The sequence below is a fragment of the Ambystoma mexicanum genome, chromosome 6q (genome assembly GCF_040938575.1).
Source record: "Ambystoma mexicanum isolate Mex_15411 chromosome 6q, UKY_AmexF1_1, whole genome shotgun sequence".
Classification (NCBI taxonomy): Eukaryota; Metazoa; Chordata; class Amphibia; order Caudata; family Ambystomatidae; genus Ambystoma; species Ambystoma mexicanum.
Genome location: NC_090937.1, coordinates 21,464,457 through 21,492,418, shown reverse-complemented (window position 1 = coordinate 21,492,418; position 27,962 = coordinate 21,464,457). Strand labels below are relative to the sequence as shown.

General features: G+C 45.3%; 1 protein-coding gene across 2 annotated transcripts in view; it reads right to left on the bottom strand.

Annotated features, from left to right (window-relative positions):
* Positions 1-231: 231 nt before the first annotated feature.
* The window catches only part of GPAT3 (glycerol-3-phosphate acyltransferase 3), a 556,310-nt gene continuing 528,579 nt past the window's right edge, over positions 232-27,962 (bottom strand). Inside the window, exons 11-12 of one of the 2 annotated variants that reach the window (XM_069630394.1) lie at positions 19,977-20,056; positions 232-2,095 (exon numbers count right to left, since the gene is read on the bottom strand). In XM_069630394.1, the coding sequence (XP_069486495.1) occupies positions 2,005-2,095; positions 19,977-20,056 (171 nt within the window). In that variant the 3' untranslated portion in view covers positions 232-2,004. The remainder of the gene's footprint in view (positions 2,096-19,976; positions 20,057-27,962) is intronic. The other variant, XM_069630395.1, reaches the window with a different exon arrangement.

The window sequence follows — 27,962 nt, the reverse complement described above, 5'->3', positions numbered from 1 at the left end:
CATAATCGCTTAGCGGGCGGTGGCCCCAACGTGCCATGACTACCCACCCTTTACGCCAAAGTTCAGGGGGGGGGGGGGGAGACTTGCTCAACACCAAACATGCCCACAGATGGGACATTCCAGGTGGTGTGAATAATCTTGGCACAATCTATGCACATCTCGTGTGGCCTGCGTAGTAATAAAATGCAATGCTCGAAAAATTCAAACAAATTAAAAAAAAAACAACACAAGTTGCTTTAAAGTGCATTTTATTATTGTTTTTCTTTCCGTACATTCACCCTTAGGCACAGCACATACAACATAAAACGACTTGTGCGCAGTGCAGCGCAGCATGGCGTGGAAACCCTGCTTGTGTGACAGGACAGCACGGGCAAGGCGCAATAGCAACCCGTGTTCACAGCGGACTAGATGGAAAGGGTTGAAACAGTTTGGTATTCCAGCACAGCGAAGCAAACAGCAAGCTTACAAGAGAAGCAAGGGCAGTACCAAGTGCATCCAATCCACCTTGATTGGCACACAGCTGCAATTAAAGTGCGGTTTGCAAGGAGTGCTGTACACTGCTTCTGAGAGTTAGGAACAGAGCGTCAAATCAAGTTTGCGGAGGTAAAAAGATAAGTGCTCCTCTGCAGGACACCCCAATATCTGCCGCTAGTAACAAACATGTTTAAATAATACTGGGTAAAGAGTGAAGCAGTGGCCCCTGCACCCATGTTTACATGCACAAAATCACTTTGTTGCAATGCACTGGTGGCAAACTCTAAAAAGTGCGAAATGGGCATACCCACCCTAGAGAAAAGGATACTTCCTGCCACCAGTAGTCGAGTTTGGTACTAGAAGCCACGCAGTTGCAATGAGAATCGGAGGCCGTCTTATAACAGAGACCTTAAAGGCAGGTGCATGGAGTGTGCCGCTAATGAGGAGGACCGTTTGGTTGAATAATTCTAACCGACTCGCTTCCAGTTCTGTCACATGATTCCCGGGACATATGGGACCGGATCACAGAGTGCGTCTTTGAGCTGAAAACACCAGAGATGCTGATCACAACTGCAAAAGCCATGACTAAGCATGCTTACATTCGTTGATCTGCTATTAAAAGGAACAATGCACAGGGAGGGGCACTCCCCTGCAGGTACGTCCTCCACAGAAGTCTGTTTGCTGCCCCTAAACAAGTCTTACAAGTGGTACACAAAATAGAACAGTGGTTTCACAAAAGAGTGCAGTTAAAGCTTAAAAATAAGTGACTTCTCCAGATAAGCGTCAACATTTCTGAAAGGGCGGGTTTATAACGGGTGACGCATCACTCTGCAGCAATATCGTCCATTTGGCAAGGCTGCTTCCTAATGCATCCATCTCCTTGTTGTGCACCCAATGCTCAATCTGTATTAGAGACCTCCACTAACGTCTGCTTTTTCTCAAGTCCGCATCTATATATACGTCACCTTGAGGGCAGCGATTCTGAAACGCAGGTTTTGTTGCTCAGTTATTCTATGTACTCATACCACTCAATTAACAAACATGTGTCCAAAACAGTGTCCTGGACGTGGAGCCTTGAATCAGAAGCTTTTTTTTGGAATACATGGGGTGGGGGAACCAACAGGAGTGTGAGTAAAAAGCAAGCCTTCGTAAATCCAGCTCCGGAATTTCCCCTTGTGTTCTGAAGCACTGACTTCTGCTGCGTCTGGCAAGTCTGCATGGACACAGGTGGAGGATTTGGTCTGATGAGGTAAACCGAATTTGTCCAAATGGAGATCCTATAGCCCAGAGTAAACGGTAAGAGCAGATGTATACACCGGGTGCTGAAAATGCATAGCAGAAGACAACACTGTCAGAGGAAAGGAGGGGATTGGTTCAGGAAGCAGGGAAAGTCGGATCATAATGCACAGCACCGACTGAAAACATGTAGCACTGACGGCAAAACCAAATCAATAGTGAAACTGTATTGATGGACGTGCTTTGGGGAAATGACTTAGGAATCATTTACGACAGCGATTCTAATGAATCGGTTCATTCATGCCCTCCAATCATCTTGCTGTAGTTCTTTTGTTGCTCCTCGCGGAAATAATCTTTCACTTTGTCTCTTTTCAGGCCGCCGTCCCTATGACGCAAAGAAAGAGGGAGCCAAAGTTAGTTTCAGAAATCTTCAGGATCTTCAGTCAATTTATGAGCACATGCTAATAGGCAATCCTCATATGCTGACGTTTTTTGTGGTCAAATTAAATACGTTTTCTTTAAAGGAGACTTGACATGGTTAAGGCAAATTGTGAAAGCAGATTCTATCATTGCACCTTAAGGCACATCACACCTGGAAAGTTTTCCCTGCATCATAACATCTACATCAGGCAAAGGGGCATGATGAAGACGATGCCCTACAACCCTTCCCAACAATCAGCCAGCAACCATTCCTTCCACAAGGGCCATGAATATTATTTAATCTCAAATTGCGTGCCTGTTATGGGAGAGAAATGGGTGACAACCCAGTACATGGGCCTATCTATGTGGCACCAAATCCTCGCATATAGACTATTAATTGGTGGTGGCATGTAACTGGAGTTCCGTGAATAACCTTGTCATCTGTGATATGACCAAGAGTGATCATAGAGTGCTAACTCTCGAATACCTACTCCCTAGGACGGTGGGTAAGAATAGTAACTCTGAACAGAGACGTATGGCAGTCGAAGTTGGAAGAATCAGAAGAACAGCTCTGAGAGGACAGCTCCTTAACCTAGCTATAATTCGGGCGCTAATTTATCTCAATAGCTTGCAACACATGAAAGTGTTTTCATCGATTGTCACTACTCGAGCACGGAGATGTTAACCAACTTTGGGAATATTGTGCGCTAATTTATCCATTAATTGTTCATTAATGTATCCATTGGTAAACAAGCCTTGCTCTAATGTTGAAAAGGCCACCCTCAAATACTCTCGCTGGCGTGATAAAAACTGTTGCAAAGCAGAAAAAGATGTAGTTATGGCCACTAAGAACTTAGGTAATTACGATAGTGGCAACATTAGTGTGCTCAGATCCAAGTACAAAAATGTAATTGTACACAAAAAGAGGACTTATGATGAGGGCAGATGCAGCCTTTTGTTGGATGCTATTAGTGAACACACTGTAGCTTTGTAGAAGGTGCTATCGGAGGGGTATTTTGATGCTACTATCCCCCAAACAGGTAGCATTACTGAGGATACGTGGTTCTCCCATTTCCCTTTTTTTTAAACGTTTCTTTTTGCATTTATAATCTTAAACATTCACAAAATGTACAATACCGATCTCCAGAAAAGTGCGTCCCTCCCACCTCCCCCAATAACAATCCTAATGTTTCTGGGCAAAACTATGTCACTATCAGCACTTTATAGAGGTCCAGGGATGTCAGACGAAGATCATAACAAGCAACATTGGTTGATTCCCCACCACGACAGGCACCATCCACCACCCCCTATCCCGCAAACCCAAGGGCACGATCTTGACAGTCTTCCCCCCCCCCAATTACTTTGCAACAGACCCCTTTTCTCTTGGAAGGAACCCAAATGATCATCAACCACTGCCGTCAACTTTCCTTTAATCATAATGTCCTGCAACTTCTTCAACTCATGTTTCGCAGGTACCCTTCCAATTCTGTGCTATAGCCAGTCTCCCCACACTCGGCATCGCCTCCCGCATTCTGGGGAACCTATATTCCTCCCTTTCCCTTGCAAGGATACCCAGGAGCATCTGAAGAGGATCCAAATTAAGCTGAACCCCTGTGATTACTTTAATCCAATTTAAAAGTTCCTCCCAAAATATTCTTATATTGGGCCAATGCCACCACATGTGAGAAAGCCCACTTGTCCACATCCCCTCGGGCACTGCAGGGAGGCCGCCTGGTAAATGTTCAAAATTTTCAGAGGTTCCCAGATACAACCGTGTAGCATTTTGAAGTTATGTTCACTTGTGGAAGTAAACAGATTACCATGAAGTCACCCGGAAAATATTTGCCCACTCTTTGTCCGATAAATCTCTGCCGGTTAGGCCAACCCAGAATCTCTTAAACATCTGCCTTCCAGTCATGCCCGCTGTCACGAGAACTTTATTTAGTCTGGACAGTAGTCTCTTCTGGGAAACCGATGAATCCAGTACCTTCTCAAACGGGGTCCGCTCTCTAGATAAGGACAGGGTCCATCTCTGATCTGTTAATATCCTCTTGATCCAGAGATAATCAAAGATCGAGACCATATCTCTGCCCAGGGTTTCCCTGAACTCCTCAAAGTACAGAAACAACCCCTCCCTAAACAGTTGACCGACCCTTTCAAACCCCCTATCGACCACTGTGAGGAGCACCTTAATCCGTGGTGTGACAGATCCAACAGGGGTCCCCAACACAGAAGACATCGGGGAAGGCCACGAAGATAACCTATTCTTGTTATGATTCTTCCATGTAGCACACACAACACCCAGTGTGGGAGGTCCCCTCGGTCTCTCTGGGATTGTCCCCTGCAGGGCTCACAGGTGATCTCTTACGTTCCATGGGGGAATCCTAAAGATATACCAAATAGGTCTGCATATCCTCCCTCATATGCTCCAGCATAACCTGCAGCTGGGAGGCTTTATAATACAAATAGAAATCGGGCAGAACAAATACCCCCTCATCTCTTGGAAGCATAAGAGGGCTTTTTAACCCTCAGTTTTATTCTGCCAGATGAATCTGCTCAGTACACCGTTCAAGTCCCTAAAATAACTGTCCGGAATTAGTACTGTGAGAGCAGTGAACAAATACATAAAATCGGGGGAGAACGTTGATCTTGATTGATATTATGCGACCAAACCACAATTATGTCAACAGTTCCCAGCATTTAATATCCACCTTTATTCTGACCATCAGTGGATCGAAATTCATTGTAGCCAGTGCCTAAAGATCCCTAGTTAACTGAACCCCCAGATATCATAAGCAGTGCTTTTCTACCCTCATTTCCATGAAACCTCTTCTGGAATCTAGGCTGGATGACCCACCCTTGTTGGCATTGTACAGGACTTATCTACATTTATGTTTAGTCCAGAGTAGCAGGCAAAAGTGGAGATCTGAGACAACAATTCCGGGGAAGCAGACGTCGGTAGCATACCCCAAGATGTCATCGGCAAAGAGACAACAAACTCCACCTCTCCACAGAGGAATCCCATGATTAACCGATTGGACCGAATAGATTTGGCTAAGGGTTCCATAGTGCGCACAAACAGAAGCAGCAACAGAGAACATCCCTGCCTCGTCCCCCTAATGGAATTGGAAAGGCACCATTAACTTGATCTCTTGCTGTTGGAGCTCTATACAATGCTGCCACACATCTCAGGAAGCTGCCCCTAACCCCATCTTTGCCAGGATTTGCATCATGTAAGGCAATTCCAAACTATCAAAGTCTTTCTCTGAGTCAATAGCAATCAAACATGCATTAAAATCTACAGCATGAGCATAGTACATCAAGTCAATCATCTTTCTAATGTTGTCAGGGCTTTGCCACCCCCAAATGGAGCCCACCTGGCGCCCCGGACCAAGGAGGGAAGAAGGCTCTCCAACCTACTGGCCAAGATTTTTGGCAAGATCTTTACATCACTGTTCAGGAGAGAGATAGGCGGTAAGAAAAACATTGTGCCGGATCCTTACCCTGTTTGTGGATGGTCACAATATTTGCCTCCATCATTTTATCTAGCAGGGTCCAAACCTGCAATACATCATTAGATACTCTGACCAAGTAGGGAGCTAAGGTGGACCTATAGAGTTTATAAAACTTGAAAGATAAGCCATTGCTAACCGGAGCTATACCATCCTTCATAATTTAATATCGGTATAACATCTTCCTGGGTTATCGGTTGATCTAAATCCTCCACCACATCCCGTGCCATCCCAGGAGACACAACTGGACAAGGTATGCATCTATTTCCGAAGTGTTCCCTGAATATTCCGAGGTATACAATTTCTCATAGTACGTGGCAAATTCCCTCCTGATGCTCTCCGAGTCATTTACCGTTAGATTCCCCTCAAAGGTAATGGAGGTCACCATTCTTCTTTTCTGTTCCTCCCTCAATCACAACACTAGAATCTTATCTGCCTGGTCCCCTTTTTCATGATATTTCTGTTTAAAAAGTAATCATTTTTTTCTGTATCCTGGATGAGAATAGAATTAAGCTTTGCCTTATTATGTCACAGTTTACTGGCTTGTGCTGGGGAAAGATAATTGTCTGAGGCCCCACCCGGTTTAACTCCCCCAACCTCTTCCTGAGCTGCTCCTCCTGTTTCAATCTCTCTTTCCTTTTCTGTGAGCGCATCCCCCTTGTATAATCACCTTGAAACCTTCCCCAAAGGTGTTGCACCGTAACCTTGCCATTATCATTTTCTTCAAAATGCTCTGCAATCTCTGAAAGGAGTGACTGGGCTAGTTCCCTATCCTTCAGCAGGAAATCGTTACACCTCCATCGCCCCCAAACCCTCTGTTTCAGCCAACCTGCTCCATGTCGTGGTCAAACCACGGGTATGGGAGCACCTAAGATTCTCCGACCTGCGCTTTCAACTCAATAACCACCAAGATTAGATCTATTTGCGAGTATGAGTTGTGTACTTGCGAGTGATACGTGGACAGCCTGTCCCCTTCAGTGGAAGGGTGTAATGAATCCATCAGACCCAATTAATGGTTCACCCTCCCAAAGTGCTTAGATTCACCACCACTGAACGGCCCTCCTGCCCTCCACGCCTACCATCCCCCAACCACTTTCGGTCTCTAAATGGGTCCACCATGATAGTAAATCCCCCTCAGCCCCCAATAAGGTTAACTTCCATGAAAGAACTAACTTTTCCTTCACCCCATCCCAGAACTGGATTGGTCCCGCGTTTGGGCAATATACTGAATCAATAGTGATCTTATGCCATTGAGAGTCCCCTTAACAAACACGTACAAGCCCTCTGAATCCCTCAACACTTCATCAGCTACAAATCCCAGCCGGGCAGAAATGACTACAGCAACACCTCTATACCCTCCCCGCCCCCCCACCGTGACACGAGGCCACATCTACTTCAAAAATACATTCTGCTCTCAAATCTGATTCCATCCCCTTTGCCAATGGGTCTCCTGCAAAAAGAAAAAAAGAACGTGCAGCTTTGCTCTCTGAAATTCCAACTGTACCAATGTCCTTTTAGTTGGTGAATTAACCCCCTCGAGCATTGAGGGAGCCAACCCCCAGATCACAGCCTGTACCTATGTCTCTTTCTCCTGAGCTTCCCTGAGTGAATGACCTCCCCTAGACCCCTCTGCTGTGAAAACCTTACATCAAACAACTTTGGTCTCAAAAAGAGTGACCCTAGTGTACCCAAGTGGCAGCTAAAATCTACCCACAGAAACTGCAAAAAGAAGTTCTAGCTTTCCAAGGCCAACATGCCCCCCCCCCACCCCTGCAGGACTAATTCTGCTCATCAACCGATAAAATTCCCTTTCAATGAAGAACCCTCCAAACCCCTACATCCCGCCTTTACAGGCATCCAGACCTGAGCAGCAGACTCCTACCGCACCAACCCGGACCACCAGTGGTTCCAAACCCCCAGACCCTGAGTTAAAACACACCACCTCTTCTGAGCCACACCTCCATCTCACCTTCCTGTTCTCCCCCACACGAAAATCCCAAAATGTCAACAGTACACTCAGCCCTCCTCATGCGCCACTCCCTAGTCCTCTATGGTAATTTGTGCATGAGCCACTCATGCCTCATCCCCTTGCCACTCAGTATGGGAGATCTACCGTCCCACCTCCCCCCTTCGCCACCCCATAATGACACAAAGCCCAGGCCGCACAGGAAAATGTGGGCACGACCAGCGGTTAGGATGGACAAGAGTAGAAAAAATGCCAACATAAACCGCGTCAGGGATCACCCCTTGGGTGGGTGCTCAGTTTTTTTAAAGCTTCCTTGATCCCGGTACTCCGCGCCATCTGCTTCCCCCGACTCTGAAAGATATCACTGTGGGACCCCTCACACTCCTGGGCTCGCTCTTCTGGAAGACCCATAAGTTCACTCCTAAATATCATCCTCTGTGATCAATTTGTATTTATGTCCCTCATGTTCAAATGAGAGAAAGGGAATCCCCACCGATAGCGTATCCCCTTCTCTGCAAGCCATTGTGTGAGGAGGGCACACAGTCACATTCTTGCCAATGTAATAGTGGAGATATCTTTGAAATGGTTATCTTGTCAGGGTCCAGAGAGAACAGGCCTTCCATTCTCGTCTTGTCCAGGATCTTGGGCCTCTGCGCCCCTCCTTCCTCACGGTGGGCCCTGTCTATTGTGGGTTTGGCAATTTTACAGAAGCTTGTTTCCCCTTCTTTCTCCTGGAATCCAAAGAAACAAAGATTATAACACCTCTCGCGATTCTCAAAAGTCATCCATTGAGGGTCATTTTTGGATTCCCTTTTCAAGTTGTAAGGGTTTGTGGGCTGTGGGGGCACTGGAGGCCTGGAAACTACACTGCCCATAATCCCTGGCAGCAACGTGCAGGCAGTACGTGCCGCTGGGGCTTGAAAAGCTTTGCACCTGCCAGTGCTCAGTGCCGATTGTTGTGACCATTGGGGAGCTCGTGCAGGGTGCAGTAGGCATTTTTTCAACCTACCTATAAAGTTTAATAAACACACTTTAACTGTGATCACTTGTGTCCCTCTTTACTGTTGCCACCAGGTGTTCCTTAAGTCACTTCCTTGGACTTTGCCCCCAGTAGTATGTGTACCCCTACTGATACGCTCTTGATGAGTTTGCTCTAGCTATTCAGTAGCAGAAAGTGGGGAAGACTCTAGGCTTTGATAAAATAACTATCGATAACTTCAAGGAAGATATTGAGGTATGCACACCTTCTTTCCATCTCTTGTTTAATGCACTTACCAGTGATTGTACTGTCCTGGATTCATGGACTCAAGCTCGGATAATCCCAATACACAAAAAGAAGGGCTGTAGAGACTTGCCTAGAAATTACAGACCCATATCCTTGTTAGATGCTGTGGACAAAATATACTTTTTTAACAGCTGGACTGCAGACAATTCGGGAATCTGTCATTTGCATGCAGGTTTCTAAAATGGGTTGAGGACAGTGGAACAGTGCTGCAGGTTGTATTTGATTATAATTAAATATGCAACAATCAGGATGATGATCTATGTGATTTGAAGACAGCTTTTGACTGTGTCCCGCGATCTCTGCTCTGGAACAGATCAAGAAATATGGGGGTTCCAACACAATTGCTTGAGAGGATTTTATTGGTTAAGACCACTAGGGCATTGTAGGGGCAGAGGGGATTGAGACCACGTTGTGTTCTCCCACCCACTCTCTTCTGCTTCTTTATTAATGTTGCCACAGATTTAGTGTCACAGCTGCAGGTACGGATGCCCCAACTCTGGGTCATGAATCTATCCAGATGCACCTGAAATATTTGAGGACTGTAAATGAGGCATGGCATCACAAGTATGACACAGACACAAAAGGTACAATTTGTAAAACCTTTATTCAATTCTCAGGGTTTGGAAAATAAATTCTTGCTTTGCCCTATAGCTTGTAGGGGAGTAGTTTCTACCATCAAATAATAAAGAAAACACAGTCCTAGTCAGTCTCTGTCAAATCAAATTGGCCTATACTAACAAAAACAAAACGTAATGCCTCCCCCATCTCTTATACAAAAAGTGTAAAGGGGAACATGTATGCGAAGGAAAATCAGTGTTAGAATATAAAGAATCAAAGTGGCTGAGTCTGCTCTCTTCCCCACGTTGGACAGCACGGAGTAAGACGTTCCCCGTAGGCAGGATGACACACTCTGGCTCAGGTTCCCAAAACAAAGCAGTTGACAACGTGGATCGAGGCCTGCCTGGTCTTCCAAGTTAAAGTCACTTTTCCAGCGTTCCCAGCGTACTTCAGGTTTGCACACTAACAGGAATTCTCACTGTCGTGTTATTGCACTGGATAAGGGCTGGCCAGATGGGAACCATTTGGATAGGGCCTCCAGCAAGTCGAGTAGGACCTTTGGGTGCCTTCGTTACATTGTCAGGTTTGAAGAAACTAATGCTGGCCCCAGTGTCCATCTACAAGTACACTGTCCTTGTAATATTCCTTTGTGTTGTCAGGTATGGTATTATACACATCTATATTTGGTTGTTCCCACAGACCCAAGGACACTAAAGAAACACTAGTTTGAACTCCAATGGCTTCTTCAGCTAGTAGGTGAAAGTGAGCATGTATCATTGGAGCTTCATCCTCAGGAATGAAGGCGAAAGAAAGGAAACAGTGTGGACCCCAGAAGGATTACCCTTGCATCTGGGATCCACTTTCATATGGTCACCAGACCCACAACCACACATTTATCAAAGTTTTTCTGGAATGGGGCCGATTTGGCCCCAGAGGTGTCACCCGATCTGTATGGCTTCCCTTGGTATTTACCCTTATGGTTTTTGTGGCCCTCTTTAGGTGGTGGATTACAATTTTCTTTACTATTTTTCTTGTGCTTTTTCCACTCATCCTTTTTCTGAGTTGCCCAAAAATCCTTATGAGTGGCCCTGTTGGCTAGCCATAAATCAGCAGCTTGGGCTAGTTCCTTCGAATCAAGTTCCTTGGAGTCAGCCAGGTGCCGTCTCCGTTCAGGAGAGCAGGCATCAAAGATTTTCTGTAGTAAAAATAAATCTCTCTTTCTTTCAAAGGAGTTTGCTATGTAACCCTTAACCCAGTCATCTAAGTTTCCAGGCATTCACAAACCCAGGTAGCCCAAGGTGTCCTATTCTTCTTTTTATGGTCTCAGAATCTTTTAAAGGTATTGAGTAAGAGTCTTCCCAAACCTGGCTGTAAGAGCCCGTTTGACTAGTTCATAATATTTCCTGTCATTAGGATTCAACTCCATAATGGCATCACAACCATGCAACTAAATCATTCACACAAATATTCTGCAAACCATAGGTGAATTCAAAAGTACTCAACCAATCGAACATATCCAGTTTAGGATCATACATGCTTACAGCTTCTTTTGGTAGGCGAGGTCTCTTGGGACTAATAGACCATGAAGACCCTGTAAATGAAACAGACTCAAGGGACATCTTTTTCATATCATAATCATGCTGCATTCCCCTTCCTCTGAGCCTCCTCTCCTTTTTCTTTGTCCTCAAACTGTATGGCAGGTTTCTTCAATTCTAGTTCCAGTCTCATTATTCTTTCAAGTAAGAGATATCCTGGGCTTACATTGTGACCCACAGGGGTTGTGATAGGAGGTTAAAGAACAGGAGAAGGCTGTGGAGGGGAGTTGTTCACCCCTTGAGGATCCTCCTCACCTTGACCCATTTGGCAGATTGGGGCTAAGCTCTGAACTATCATTCTTTTCAATGTCCTCCATATCAATGTTGGAGGTAGGGGTTATGGACCTACTTCCAGGATTTTGGTGATTTAATAACTTTGTAATCAACTCATTAGCTTTTCCTTTCAAACTCAGTCCCCTTGTTCTACATACATCTTCCAAGTGTTCGATTGTAAGTGTAGTAAGGGACTGTTCATTTATCAGTTTCTGGCATTTTTCTGTTACAAGTTTACTTTTGGTGGAGTTAGCCTTGTGGATGGTTTATTTGGGGACAAGTATAACCAATAGTCACTGTAATCCACTCTACACCAATCCCACCACAGCAACCAGTGTTGGGTAAGAATTTGTAAACGTCCAACTGGTGTGGGACCTTAAAAGACATCTCTTGGTATTAGGTAACCCACCTTTTAATATAGACCTGTACTAAACAAGTTGGTAGAGTGACTGAGCAGCCAGGCTTATCTTAAGAGGGGTAATGTGAGCTGTAGAGCTGTAAAATGTAATCAGTAAATACAGGTATCCAAGTAAACACTTACACACTTAGAGTTATAGTATAAATATTTATTTATATATACACAAGGATGATTAGACAATCTTTAAACTAATAGTAACTTTAATCCCAAAGTTAGGATTCAATTCAACAAGAGCAATAAAGTAGGTGAGTACACTTTTCTTATGCTAAACATATCCCAGCACACCGAGTGACATCATTTGTGGTCATTATTGGCACCGACTTCTGATCACCATTACAATATTGAGTTTTAAGGAGGGAAACGTTAAGGTTAGATCAGAACATACTTTGTAAGTAGTAAAACACATTCTCCCAGAGGGATACAGGTAGTCTTTTATCCCAGCAATAATAGTGTTCAACAATTAAAACATGTAAGGGAACAAGCACTGCCAAAGCCAATATGTCCATAAGGGGGCCTTTAGGGAGCCAGAACAGCCAACGTCAATGGTCCTGTTCAAGAGTTCTGATGCTCTCTTCCTAGAAAAGGGTTTTAAAATAGTCAGTAGTTCAGTAGAAAATCACAGAAGCTAGAGATGAGCCACCTTGAAGAAGCAGAAGCTGGGATGCCAGTGCAGGTGAGATGAGGTCAACTCAAAAGGGTTTAAAACATGACGCCCCAAGTTAGAAAGCACCACAAAAGGCAAAAGGTAGATGTACCCCAAACCCCACAGTACCTGACAATTGAAGAATTGGTTCCAGCTGGATGCCTTCCTGTTGCAATATAGCAGACACTTGTTGTTGGTGACAAAATGGAGAACGTGTGGTGGGCTTCTGCAGCAGAACTCAAGAGGGACTCTGCAGCAATGGATTCTCCATGATTCAGCAGCTTTGTGTGGTTTTGGTTCCTTTTTCTCAGCGACAAAGAAGAACAACCAGCTCAGACTGGAAGTTACTTGATCCCTCGGTCCTGGACTCTGGTGAGGGGCCTCTGGATGAAGATCTCCTGATTCTGTAGGGTCCTCTGGATGCCTACAATGTTTTGGCTGGATTCATACTTCCAAAGACAATGCAATCAATGATAGTCAGGGGTCCCCGGGCATTGGGATTCTGCAGCCTTGCAAAGTCACAGAAAGTTGGGGGTTGTGCCAAAATGAATCTCATCTCAAGGCTAGTTGGTCCCACCATCCCAAGGGAGGAAGTCACCCCTTGCGGGTCTTCCCAGTCAGAACAAAACGGGGTCAGCACACCTGCAGGGCTTCACTGGGCACTTTGAGGTTCAGGAGGGTACTGCTGGCGTCTCTTTACATCTTTGTCAGATGTTGTCCTCCAGTGGTCAACTCTGCCCTAGTCCCAAAAAACCTTGCCTTTTAAGCAGTTTAAGCAAGTTCCCATTCATTCACAGCCCTAGGTTGTCAATCTCCCAGCAGGGTGGACAGCCAGCCAGCAAATCAGAACTGGTTTCAGTCAGGCACACCTAGAGACAAAGGACAGGGAAGTTTCAGGACCCTCCCTCACTTCCTGCTTTTCCAGACACACTGGAGCCTGGGCAGGCTTCAGGGCTGAAGCCCGCCAAAGGCAAAATGTACGAAAGACTAAAACCCAAATTAAACAGAGTAAAAGCCCAGAAGGAACTAACTGAAAGGAAATGGTGAATAAAGAAGACAGGCGCCATTTTGGGAAAATGTAGTAAAAGGTAGTAAAAAAGAAACCACTACCAGCAGCCATTCAAGTTAGTTAGCCTAACAGAATGTTACATGAGAAGTGGGATAAAGGAGTGACTATGTAACCCCCTCCACCCCCCACCCATCACTCCAAATAGGGTGGAGTGTGCTAGACCCACAAAAGAAAAGGTAAGTAAGACAAAGTCATCTTACTATTTTTGGGAACAGTTGTCCACCCAAGAGAATGTATTTAAACATTAAGGGACTTCTCAGTCACACTGCACAAACGGTGCTGTGTTACAATGCAAAAAGCAGATGCCAGTGGAGTTTACCAGACTCCATTAAACACTAAGAAACAAAAAATCCTAGTCAGAAAAAAAACACATGAGAGTGAGGAAAATGTCCCACTCACTCAGGAGTAAAAATTCAAAAGCTTTCAGTCCAGCAAAAGAGCTGGGAGTGTCTAAGGTTTAAGGGAATTGGCACAGAAATGAAAATTCACCCCAACAGTGAAAACCCTTGGTGCCGATTTCCGGACATAGGGCAGAGCCTTGAAGTGATCATGACATCCTAGAACTATGAAGCTCAGCATCTTTCGATGCTTTGGGTGTATGGGAATGTGAAAGTAGGCATCCTCCACATCCAGTGTTGTCATGTAATCCCCCTTCCTCCAGTTGTCCGAGTATTTTAGGTATTTGTTGCAGCGTTGCAAATCCAGGATCGGGCGCCACCCTCCTGATTTCTTTCGGACCAGAAAGTATCTGGAGTATACTCCGAAGCCCCAGAGGCACAGGGGAAGGGGTTCTATTTCCCCTTTTGCCGGCGTGGCTTGCACTTCTTGGAGCAGCTGGATCATGCGTAGCTCCTTCCTGCCTACATGTGGGATACAAGGGCTCCTGCATTCAAACTAAAGAGTAATTGTTTATTTGTAAAGCGCTTATACACAAGTGAAGTGCTTCAAAGCACTTCAGAGTGTGTCACTGATGAAGTATTTACAGCACCCATTCATCGGTGGTGAAGTTATTCATAGCGTTGATGAAATTTGATAGCCGACCCTGACCCCCCACCGGGGTACGACAGCCCGGCCCTCGGCAGAGTGAGGCTTGCTTGGGTGTTTGCGTATTGCCTAGTCGGCATCAGCGACTCTGCAACCCTCCTCCGAAGGCCTGCGACCGGCCCCTGTATGTTTCCTGCACTGTGGAGCATGAGGGCCAATGGCAAAAGGTGGAGGCATATCCTCTGGAAGATCTGCTGGACATTCCACTTGAAGATCGAAAGGAAGAGGACCGGCGCTGTTACTGGGTCCTTAGGGATCGTGCTGTCTCTGTGTGCAGCGTCTCATCCACTACCTTTCCAAAGAGGTTATTCCCATCAAAGGGCATATCGACCACCTTGGCCTGGACGTCTGGACTAAAGTTAGTGGCTTTCAGCCAGCCTTGGAGCTTAAGCCCCACATCATTACCCATCTGACGAAAACCTGAATCTGCGTGCGACATCTACGGCTACTGTGATGGCGTGGTCAGACGCCACCTCTCCTTCCTGAAAAAGAGAGCGAGAGCCTCAGTCTTTTTGTCCTCCAGAAGGAAATCTAGGAGTAGACCCAGCTGAAACCATAACTCCCTATCATGCTGGGCTAGAATGGCTTGAGCGTTGGCACCCTTGATGGTTGATGCTGCCGTTTATATGACATGCTTCCCCATTGCATGCAGCTTTTTTCCTTCTTGGTCTGGTGGAACCCTATACTTGTAGGACTGGTTAGCAGACAACTTGCTTGCTGTGGCGGACACCACGGAATCCGGTGATGGCTGTGATCTGAGACACGTAGGGGCTGTGTCTGGCACCCTGTATTTTTTCTCTAGCTTGTCCCATTGTGCTGGTGCAGCGCTTCATCATTGCGAGGCCTTCCTCCACACCTCATCAAGCAAAGGGACAGATAATATCTTCCTGGCCGACGTGCGCCTCTGGTAAAGAAAACCTTCCTTTCTCTTCTTCGGGTGTTAAGTTGAAGAGGGTAGATGCCCTTGCCATCATGGAATGGAACGGCTCCACCTCATCTCGGGTAGAAGCCCTGGGGGTACCGTCGACACCTATTGGGACCCCATCCACGGGAATAAAGTCATCAAACTCATCCGTGTCTGTGGTGCCAGTATCAGTGCCCATTGCGCTATCCATCTGTGGTGCGTCCCCTACTCTCCCTGGCACAGGAGGTGGTGTTGGTGGTCGCCTCGGGGTAGCTGAGCAATGCCGGTGCGGAGGTCTTGGAGGGCTGTACCCAGGGCTGCATCACAACAGGGCTGCTATTGGCGGCAGCCACTGTTGTATTTCTGAGACCAGACAGAGAACTCAGCACAGTGAACATATCCCGAGACATGTCTCTAGAGGCTTGTCGGGTGGGGGGGGGGCACAGGCAGGAGCACTGGCATAGGGCTAAAACATCTCACTGGGCTAGTATGCCTTGGTGACTGCATGTTTATCAGGCTGTTTCCACCCATGTCCAGGCCTTCCTGCAACATCTCCTCCTCCAAACTCAGGTAGATCAACATGATTGAGCTGCTTGTGACCTACTTCAGACACCAAGCTCCCCCCCCCCCAAACGCCCTGTCTGTGAAGAAAATGAATTTAAGGCAACAGATCCTTTGGTCTTGCCACCTCCTTCAAAGCAGCTGACGCTATCAGAGTCTTTATCGACTCGGTAGTGGTAGTTGACTAGGCAGTAGTCGTGGTCATGGGCCTTGGGGGCAGAGACACCCTGGATGTTTCCCTCGTCATTGACAGGGTAACTGTTGACAGGGTCGTCGACGGGGTGTGCCGGTCCCAGTCATAGATGGGGCCTGTGGTCGAAGGCATCGTCGATGGGGGGCCTCTATTGTGCCATCGGCACTGATGAAATCGTAGATGTCGACGAGGACTTTGACGTGGCCTCCTTGCTTTTCCGGTTTATCCTTCGTCAAAAAGCCATGCTTCGAAGGTCTCACAGACAATACACCACCCACCGGCAAGCTTACCATGGATGGACATGGTGACGGAGAGCGTATCTGCCCCGAACTAGGACCCACAGCGTCCATATTGAAGGCTCCTCAGCATGACGCTTGGCCTAAAGGACACCCTGCAGGGATGCATCCTTCGGCCGATCTCAACGTCTTACCTGAGGGCGATTGCTCCAGAGACTATCTGCATCTGGGGCTCACCTGAGCATGCACAGAGGCCACATCAGGGGACCAGTCTTCTTTCAGCCACGCCACCATCCGTCAATAACGGTCCCTCTTAGTCTTGGCTGGGAAACTTTGGTAGATGTCGCATAGGTCTTCCTCATGGTCAGGATATAGACAATAGAGGCACCTTGTGTGCCTGTCCAGTAAATGTTCCTCAAGCCACACCGGGAGCAGAGCCTGAACAGACTCATCTTGCCTTCCTCCCACATGGCGAGGCGTGATGTAGGCCTCACTAGGCCTTCACATGAAAATCAGATGGTGTAGATGTCGATCTTCACTGGCAACGGCTCGCTGCTACTGGCACTAACTACGAGTCATCAGACGTAAGATTTAGGACACATTGTTTTTTTTTTGTGGCGTTGAAAAACAACAATTACGAAAAATAGCTCAAATAGCAACTCACAAGGACTACCTGCACCAAAACGTGCAGCAAAAATCTGAAGATAGCCACCAGGAGCGGGACTCAGGGAGACGATCGTCATTGAATGGGTGCACTATGACTCATTCTCCAGTGATTGCATAATGAGAGAAAAGCAGTGTTCAAGCTTTTAAAAGCAAGACTGCTTTCTTTTTCTTACCGAGGATTCCCAGCTTCATGGCGGGGAACATTCATTAGCATGTGAATCCATGCCAGGCCCCATGCTGGAGAAGATCAAGTTAAAACTTTTGTTACATTAGGTCAGCATTTGCAGTTCTGCATGGATGCCTGTATCTACAGCAGAAGGGCGACGAAAGACATACTTAAGATTCCAAGAACAAAGTTTACCCTGGATAAAGTTTGTGAGTAAATGCTCATAGATCTAGATGAGTGACTAATGGGTTAGCCCAGATGTTCGCAACAAGCACAACAAGGGTGAGTACAAATGAACCTTGAAATATTGGTATCTGAGGGAGAAGATAATGTAGAGGAGCAGCCAAATGCCTGTGCAGGAAGGCCCGTCCGCCTCCCACTGGTATGCTGGAAGCCTGAGATTATGCCATGCTCGACACCAGCAGTTGTGACCATTCTGTGGAGAATATTCAAAGACGGTATTCACTAAGAAAACCCTATCAGATGTACTCCCGAAGAGATAACAGTCTCATGGATGAAATCCCTGAATGAATATGAAAAAGAGCAAGAAAAGGAGCTGGTGACGTCACACGAAGCAAGCGTGATGCACAGAGAAGACTAGCTGAAGAAGATGTAGGACCCTTATAGAAACTGAGGACAAAATAAAGTATCAAGTAAACGTTCATATGCAAAAAGACTGCATGTGTGAAGAGCACTGCCAAAAATGCAAGTCGTTCAATAACTGTACAGATGCTGTAATGCAAGTAGATTAAGTAATCTTAGAAGCTAGCTATGAGTAGTGAATAGACTGCAGGTGAAGCCGCCATTGTATAGAAACTGGACATCAGTGTCATAACTTTAGTAATCTTAAACCCATGAAGAGAAGAGTCGAGTGCTGTGTCGCAGCAAAGAATTAGCCGAGATCATGGAGGAGTCTGGAAGGGCTGTCTGGCCTGGTGTCAAGGCTGAAGCAGCCATGACTGGATATCTATTCTTGAAGGCAGTGAACATGAGATGCTGCATCAGCGCTTGTTAAGAACACCACGGGTGCCAAGTATTAATCTTTTAAGACAATTAAATGCTGAAAAATAGACCAGATCGGGTCTCCTGTCACGTGAGCCAAGGATGGAAATAGAAGCGGGTGTGAAGTCACAGAATAACGATAGTGCATGCTCGCACTCCCTTATATTCCCAGTGGCAAGGATACTTTGCAAGGCCAAGTTCAAAGACAATTTTCAATGCAGAAGGCATGGGTGATTGGGTGGGGAGGTACAGTGAAGTCCACCTTCTGGCACCTGGGGCATGAGCTTACGTGCTGCTAGTGAGCCGAATGTTCGACTGGCACAAGAATGCCAACCAATTGTAGAGGGACATATAACTAAGGGCCTTCTAGTTTGAGAGCCAATGATATACTGTGCACCGAGTAGTATTGAAGATGACTTGCACTAAGGATGGGCATGAGTTGTCCACCTGACAGAGACCCAATCACAACCCAACCCCTTATAGAAAGTATACTTAGATGGTCCTCATGAGCGTTTCACAACCCCCGTAGGTTTCTCTTATTTGCCACGTAGTACGACGTCACGTATGACAAATTTTTACTATACAACTGATTTATTTGTATGATGCGCCGAGAGCTTGTGCAATGTCTCTTGTAACTTCCTTGTTTTAGACAATTGATATTAAAACAGAAACCTTTGCCATTTTCCTGAGTTGGTTCCCTTATTTGGTGCAAGAGTTACTCTGCTTCCCATCCACTGCATGACACGCTACCCAAAGGGCCTTATATTCAGTAACTAGTTGTAAACCTGATTACGTATTCTTCTGGTATTTGGAGGTAAAAAAGCCCAACAAATATGAAGATTACCTGGATAGCATAGAACCTGCCTCGATGGGGACACTGTAGCATGCTTTGGTTAGCAACTTCACCTCATGTTGGAATAGGGCTGTAGGCAACATGTGCCCTCACGGTCAGAATAAATAAACTTCCTCTTCATGTCTCCCTCTATAGAAGGGCAATAAATCCAGGTTGTGACTTTTACTGAGAAGACTAAACATACGCCGACTTACAAGTGTGCCACTTGTGTGTAAATCACCATTACATTTTTTGACATTTGAACTGGCAAAATATTTGAGCTGGTCCTGGAAGAGGTGGATCAGGAAATTGAGGCTTTATAATATATTAAAATGTTGTATGCGATCAGACATTCGCTAGCGAGCTGCAGAAAGAAGCAACTTAGTTAAATTATGTTAATTACAGTTGATGGTAAACGGAGCGGATTTCAGTTATACAGGACAGGGAAATCAGTCCATGATTCAATATATGGAATTAGTGGAGTCATGATTTGAATGCGATGTTTGAAACTGTATGGCATCTGACCAGCTTCAGCAATGTTTTAGATTTTAACTTATTTTTAAATTAAATCATGAGTTTATATTGGCCACTGGTTTTTTGGTTGTATATTGGTATGATGGATTCTTATAGCCGAATAAACCGCGATGGTGGTGATAAATACAAATCAAGATGTGAGAAAAAAAAAGCTATAATGGCTCTTCTGAAGTTTCTTGTTGTTCCCAGGATAAGAAAACAGATCACAGCAAAAACACTTCCCCACCACCCCGCTTTGTGTTCCTATGCAGCCGGCCACGCATGCTCCGGTTTAGTGCCCTGTATGCATTAGATCCTACGTAATGTGCTCTTACGCCTTTTCATCGTCAATCCACAAGAAATGGACCTCATCTGAAGATAGTGTTGAAATAATCATGGTCTGCTCTTACCAAGAAAGCTCAACCAGTCCTCCTCGTTTAGCAATAGCAGATTTCACTCGGTTGGCAAAGTGAACAGCATCTTCGTCGTCCTGTGTAAACAAAGCACATCAATTCACATGGGACTTAAAATGTATTACATTTTGCACTGGGAATTTGCAAATACACATTTGGGTTAGGCACTGGACAAACAGTGCAACACATTTCAGTGCGAAAAGAGGAACATCCTTTGCCTGGAACAAAGCTGGGCTTAAGGCTGTGCCCCTCAAGCCTGCGGCAGCTGCTCTCACTTGTTGTGAATCAATGTATAATAATAACAATACAGCACAGGAAAATCACTGAAAGCAATATGCGCATTTGAACTGTTTTTTACATCACAAAAACAAAAAAGAATACTAGGGTTTCGCAGCATGGACCGGCATTAAATAGCAAACTGTTTTAGTTCATTTACTGCGGTACAGTTATGCAGGCAACATGTTGACGACATTACGTACAAGTCGAGGATACCTATTTGATTTGGGCCTTCACTGCCAAAACACTTTGCAGGGCTGAGTTTGCATGAATGAAATGGATTATAAAATCATATTACAGAGATTTCTGCTGTACTTGATGTTTTATTGTTGACCGTTTACCATCATTGAAATGACGTTGCATGAATAACACGCACATACAGAAGCACTGAATAGTAATGCATTTGGATTAGTTATATGTAAAGGGTGATATTTTCATGTAGAAAAGGTTTTTATAAACTAAACCATACTTAAAATAACGGTATACCTTGAAGAGGAACTCATTCAGGAACCTCTTGCGATTATTGACATGAGACAAGCAGAGGAGGTGGCGGTGGTGGGAGAGACAACTGCAACATGGGGAAAACCTATAAAGACGATGTTTGGACCCCATTGGCTGCCCAAGGCATCATTGATGGTTCAACGTTACAAACCTTTTAATGTTAGGGCGAAGATTGTGAAAAGGGAAAAGAGTGTCAAGGCCTGTGAGCATGAAGTATTTTGAGATTTAAACATACAGCCATTTTAAGGCAGATATTTCAAGCAAATAGAAACTGTTGCTCTTGGTCTTCTTATACTGTCTCATAAGGGTATTTTGAAAGAGTAGATATGGAATGTACCAGACTGCCGTTCTTAGGATGATCGCGCGTCAAAAAAAATGATTTGGTTATTGTAGATAATGATAATGGGTTTTGCTGAGTAACACCAGCATAAAATTCATATTATAACTAAAAAATATACTTGAAGGTAACACTAGAAATGGGCATTACACATTTTAAAGACACTCATTTCATAATGTCAGTACAATCAAATCATTTCCTTTTTTGTAAATAACCGCTTTGGCAAAAAAACACTGTCCCCCGCCCCAAACCCCCCCACTCCTCCCCGCAACCCCACTCCCACCTCCAGATCTGTTTTACCCCCCCTGGCCACGCAGATGTCAGCAACAGCAGGGGGCACTGACCATATGACTATCACCCACATAGTTAAAAAAAAAAAAGCGACAGAGTGAGAGAAAGGGACGAGTGTTAGCGCGTGAGAAAACTAGAAAACAAGAGGGCAGGAGAGCGCTAGCTCAGCATTTAATACCCTCGGTGCAGCTCGCATGAAAAAAGATGGTGGGAAACGCATGAAGTCTCTCAGAAGTGGTAAAGGTACATAGAAAATAACAATGCATCAAGCATTCAATCATGGGAATCGGGCTGGCTTTGGTTATACATGAAACCATGTAGAGGTCAGAGGGTCTGCGGTTGTGTGGAAGGGTTAGTGGGTTGTTGAGTGGGTGGCTGGCTGGTTGGTTAGCTAGCTGAGTGAGTGCGCCTGCGGTTGGGTTGGGAGGTGGGCGAGTGCATCGATGGCTGATTAGTGCATGTGTGCATCTTGCGTATGGATCTGAGAAGTGTATGAACAGGCCTTCGTCCGGGAGTGAAGTAGATTACATTCAATATGGCACACAGGCAATTGTTCCAGGGAGTGTGATAGGGTGTTACACTTCCATTTCATAGTCCCGAAACAAGCATGATCCTGAATTAGACCACACTCTTAATGACAGCTCCGGCCGTAGGGTGACGTTACGTCTGTTCTTCCAACATATGTGTTCTATATTAATTATAACAAACCTCATGAAAAGGTGAGAGTTTATGACCTCTAGGCGGCTAGCGTGGGAGCCGAAGCTGCATTGGACATGCGTGTTTCGGAGTGCAAGCGGATGGAGTTCTAGTTGCATTAAATGCCACTGCCCACACCAGAACCCATATTCCACTTAACCTGCTTCACGTCCTGATAAATACGCATGCGCACAAACGTGCCTCTTTGGATTAAACCTGTGTGATAGCATCAACATGACGTAGCACTGTGTCCCTAACCCTCTACATTGATTCGCTGCACTTAGGAATTGTGTGTTTAGGCACTTTTCACTGTGGCACATGCACATCCCTTCATTTTCCACACTCGATACAAAGGTCACCGGAGACTAAGTGCGCTATAAGGGGTTACTTATAACATTACTATACATAGGTTCCCAGGTGCTATGGGAACATGCGTTACATTTTCAAATGAGCACATGTGATTTAAGAAAGGTGACTTGTTGCACGAGCACTTCTCGCAGGGCTCGTGGCAGAGGAAAGTTATGTGGACACCGGCATGCTTAGCTTTTGCAGAAACTTGCATGAGGCAGGACGATACAAGCTTATGAGAAATGTAAGTCAGTCAAGGTGAAACGAGCAAGGGGATGGGGGGGGGGATGGTCGCTGTAAACACACAAGCGCTGACCTCAAGGGCATGACGGAAGCAGCGCTTTACGACACATTGTGGGAATTGGGTCGCAAGATCAAGGGCCAGGGGTGAACCTATACTTCTATTTGGCACGCAACAGTACATTAAAACTAAATGAAATCATACTTCCACATATTTGAGGCATTTTTGCAACATCTATTTGCATTGGAGGAAGGGTTGGATTCCATGGAATGAAGTTCATGTGAGGGTCATCTCAAGATTGAACAAACTAGTTGCAGTGTCTATATGGCATCCATTGACATGTCCAGCGCCTTCGATACGGTCAGGAGAGAAATGCTTTGGAGGAAGCTCTTCGAGTGGAGGGTCCCCCTGAGAATTGTGCAGGTCTTGGCGCCGCTACACGGAATTATCACAGAGTCAGGTTGACGAGGGATGGGACAACTTCTGCCCCTGTACTCACATTTGTTGGGTTTAGGCAGGGCTGTGTGGTTGCACTGACCCTCTTCAATCTGTATGTGTCCGACATTGCAGCTTTGTGGGAGGCGGGCACTACCATATTATTCTTTTCAACAAAACAGTGATTGGCCTTCACAGAAAACTGCAACAATTTTTTCAATATGCAGTACAGAACAATCTCCAGGTTAATGGCTAGAAATCTAGGGTGGTCGTCTTCTCTTCTAGGAGAATTACCAAGACTTAATGCTGGAGGGTGAGAGAACAACCTATTCCAAGGGTGACAGCAATGAGGTACCTGGGTTTCAATCTCACCAACAATGCTTCCAGGGGGGTGTGGATTGCCCTTTTTAGAGAGAGCTTCACTACCCTACTGGCTAAGATGAAGCAAGTCTATTACCAACTGTGTTGCTTCTCCCTGGTACCCCTGATTAAGTTTTACCTGCAAATTACCGAACCAGTATTTCTATATGGTTTGAGCATAGTCCCATTTGAACTGCGTGCCCCGCTCAACATTCTTTAAGGGCAATTATGGAAGAGAACCCTGGGTTAGAGCAACTCTGTGCCAATCGTTGTCATTAGACACGAGCTGGGCCTCACCTCCTTAGCAGCGAGAGCCTTATGGAAAAAATTAGCTGAGTATGCAAAAATGCTGAATCACCCGACCAATTCTCTCCATCTACCCTTGGGTGAATTGTCAACAATGCAATAAGCATACAACTTTGACACACTTTAAGCATACTGTGTGTGGCATACTCACTAGGATTGGCTCTTCTCAGGAAGACCGGAGGTATATGCCGGGAGTAGTAAAGCGCAAACTATACACTGCTTATTAGGCTGAAACCGCTGATTTACTAGGAAATGTAACATTATATAGAGAGTACGCAAGGTTTAGAAGAAAGCAGGGGCCAACCTTATGTATATTTATTTATTTCCATTTATAAAGCGCTCATCGGCCCTTAGGCATCGTGGTGCTGTTGCAGAAAACCTACTTCGTTGCTGGGGTAATACAGAGAAATTAGAATGCAGACATTTGAGTATAGGGTACAATACAAAGTATAGGTATGTTTCAGGCAGAGAGGTATACAGTATGTCCCTTGGTTACATTGGAACAGAATCCGGGTTTATGAAATTCTTATGCAAATTAAACAGTTTGGTTTTAAGAACTTTGTGAAAGATGGTGTTAAAGGCTTCATTTCTGAGAGCTGTGAGCAAGGCATTCCAATGTTTAGGCACTAGATGATGGAAGCTGGTCCCTCCCATTTTAGTTCTATCGAAGGTGGGGACAAACATGTTGGCACGGTGTGAGCGGATGGGTCTGGCAGCAGTGAGGGGAATTATCTTTTCTGCTAGGTAGGGGGGGGGACAGTATGGGAGATGCATTTATGCGTGATGGCCATGGTTTTGAAAAGGATGCGTTCTTTAACTGGTAGCCAATGTGCATCCCTCCTAGCTTGAGAGAGGTGTTCCCTTTTAGGGATGCGGAGGGCGGCTCTGAGGGCGTTTTTTTTTGTAACTTGTAACCTATGGAGGTTTTTGGGAGGAGGTAACCAGGAGTAAGGCATTACAATAGTCAAGTTTTGCCCCAACTGAGGCTCTAGCTATTGCTAAACGGTTAGTATTGGATAGGTAGGGTTTCACAGCATTGACTATTTTGGTGGTGAATGCGGAGGCAATAGCACTCACCTGGAGTGTCATGGATAGTCATGGATAGTGTTGAGTCAAAATAGACCCCAAGGGTTCCGACTGCTGGGGACACATTAATAGGTGTGTTGTCAATAATGAAAGTCTGATATTGCGGGTCAAGTTTGTTAAGCAATTCTTTAGAGCCTACAAGGAGGATCTCTATTTTGTCCCTGTTAATAGTCCATTAGCTGACCTCCATGTCTGTATGGCTGCATAAATGTTGTCCAGGGCGGCAGCATCTTGTGCATAGGAGCATGTGAGGGGGAGTAGGACTTGGGTGTCGTCGGCATAGTTTGTGTAGGCTATCCCACGATCATCCAAGTCCTTGAAGAGTGGAAGGGTGAAAATATTGTAGAGCATGGGGGCTGTGCAAGAACCTTGCGGACACCACAGAGTAAGGTGGTGGGTGCTGCTCATGCCTGATCTGAGAAGACCCTTATGAGTCTCCCCTTGAGAAAGGAGGAGATCTAGGCTGTGGCTTCGGTGGAAAAGTAAGCAACATTTGTAAGGTGTTTGCACAGGCTGTCATGGTCCACGAGATCAAAGGCAGCCGACAAATCCAGTAAGAGGAGCAGTGCCGGTTGGCCTTTGTCAACTAGGTTACACAGTTGGATCTTGCGATCCAATAGGGTGGACTCCATGCTGTGGCCTGCGCGGGAGCCCAATTGCCTCTTGCCTAGGATGTTGTTTGCTTCAGGGAACTGTTGTATTTGGGGTGGGCAACTTTATCTACATGTTTTAGAAGGAATGGGACAGTGGTGATAGGTCTGTAGTTGTTGGGAGATTCAGGGTCTAGACTGGGCTTTTTTTTAATAATGGGCGAACCCAAGCTTCTTTAAGGCAGGAAGGGACTGCGTTAGTGTTGCAGGAGACATTGATGAAGGATGTCAAGCATGGGGCTAGGGAATCCGCACAATCTTTGACTAAAGTGGCTGGGCAGGCATCACCTTTACAATTTGAGAGTTTGATTTTCTGGATGTCAAGAATTTCTGACTCTGTTACTTCCCTAAAGGAGAAGAGCTTTTTTACTGCAGTGGCTGTGCTGGCTGGCTGTGCTGGAGCAGGCGGACATCTGTATTTTGGAGAGGTAGTTGTGGTGGTCGTCGATTTTCTTTTGCAGGAGTTCAATTTTGCTAATCATTGCTTTTTGAACATTGGTGCAACAGGACTCGTCTTTGATGACTGGTTGTGTGTTGGTGAACGGGAAGGCCAGTTCTTTAAATATTGAGAACAACTCCTTAGATTCAGAGGTGGCGTTGGAAATCCTGTCATTGTAGGATGCCGACTTAGCTAGAATAATAGCTTTTTTGTATTGATGTGCAAGGCTTTTATAGATATCTCTCTATTTCCTTGCCCAAAGATACAGAACACCTGTGATTTCGCCTTAACCAGTTTGCAACCCTGGAAAGGAGATCAAAGTGGGACAAAACAATTACAGACAATCATTGTAGATTTTGCAAGTCTATCTCTGTTGAAACACTCAAACACATTGACTTGCACAGGCTTTGGGCAGCTGAAGCTGTTGTACTTGGGCGAAGTGACTCTGACGGTTATGTTTTTGCTTAGGCGCATGAGGGGCAACTTGGTCAAATTGATTTTGCCGCTGTATACATTTTTATGTGTTTTCTTGCGATTAATGGGATGATTGCCATTTGCTTTTCTTTTTCATTATTCTCATGACTATGTAAGATTGAAGAAATGTAATAATTTCCTTTTTTAATTATGGTAAGATTGTACTCATTTCTTTCTTCTTTTATCTCGTTATTTTGTTCTTTGTATCGGTTTCTTATTTGTGAAAAGCCTACTAGACTAAACAAAAAAAAAAAATATATATATATATATATATATAATTGAATAAGTTGGTTGAATACTTCCCATCAGAAACAGTGTGGTAAGTCTCAAACAGGAGACTGACAAGATGACATTTTGAAAATGTGGTTTTATTTTAGCACAACGAAAACCCTATTCTATTTCTAGTAAAAATGGGGGTCGTTTTCCTCACTCTGCGCTAACCATTGAAATTCTGAAAGGCATGGACTTTCGCTCCCCCAGGTACTATAAGGTATACCCAAACCTTATTCTGAATTGCAAGAATTGGGTTGGGTAGCCGAGTATGGCGCTGGTCCCTCCAAGACCATGTATAGAGAATTCTCAAATAGTTAACAATGGGACATGTGTAGACCGCTTGCTTTACTTGCACTGTGCATCGGGCGGGAAGCCCAAAAGACTTTTGCTGAGAACGGCACTGGAACTGTGTCACGGGTGAGGAGCCGTACAGTCATTTATTGGTGACTTTATTTGAACTGTGCCACGTGACAAGAAGCCCCCTTCCAAAACACACATTGAGTTTGTGTCTCTCATCTCCTGTGTAACGAGAGGAGTGGGGGTTTCCCCCATTCTCTGCCTCGTGTAGAAGACAGTGCCTGCAAGGGTTCTGAAACTATACCAGCCATCGGTGTAAAACGGGGTAAATCATTACACACATTAATTCCAAGGTAACCAACAAAACAGAGCCCTGGGATAACAGAGGGTAACGCATATCACTATTTAGGGATTGCCAGTACCCAGAGGGTGGTCACCCCCAGGTGGATCCAGCTTGTCTTGTACCCTCAGGGATGTTAAGCGGAGTCTCACCACCCCAGTCCCAAAGGAGGTGCTTCCCCCTTTGGGGAAAGGGGACGAATTCCATGGATTTGCCACAGTAAGAACAGAAGAACCCTGTCCATAAGAGGTGGCATTGGTAATAATTGTCTGGTTTACATGGACTGCAATGCACAACAATAATATACAGAGAAGCTGATATGAAAACACTTTGTTAGAGAACCTTTGTGCTAGCCTATGTCTCAAAATTTGCAACAGTCACTTTGCTATTGGTCCTGGGGCACTTGGTACTCTGCAGTTATGAAGTGCGTAGACTACCAAGGCAACACATTGTACCTTCCTTCGTGGTAAATTGCCATGATATTAAACAGCATTGTCTTCTAGGCCCCGATAAAGGTGAATGATCTTTAGGTACCCTCTACATGCCTGAGCCCCTTGTACCATCGTGGAATGTAACCTAGGGTAATTGGATTAGGTCCTCATTGGGATTGGGATTTCATTTGTAAAAACAACC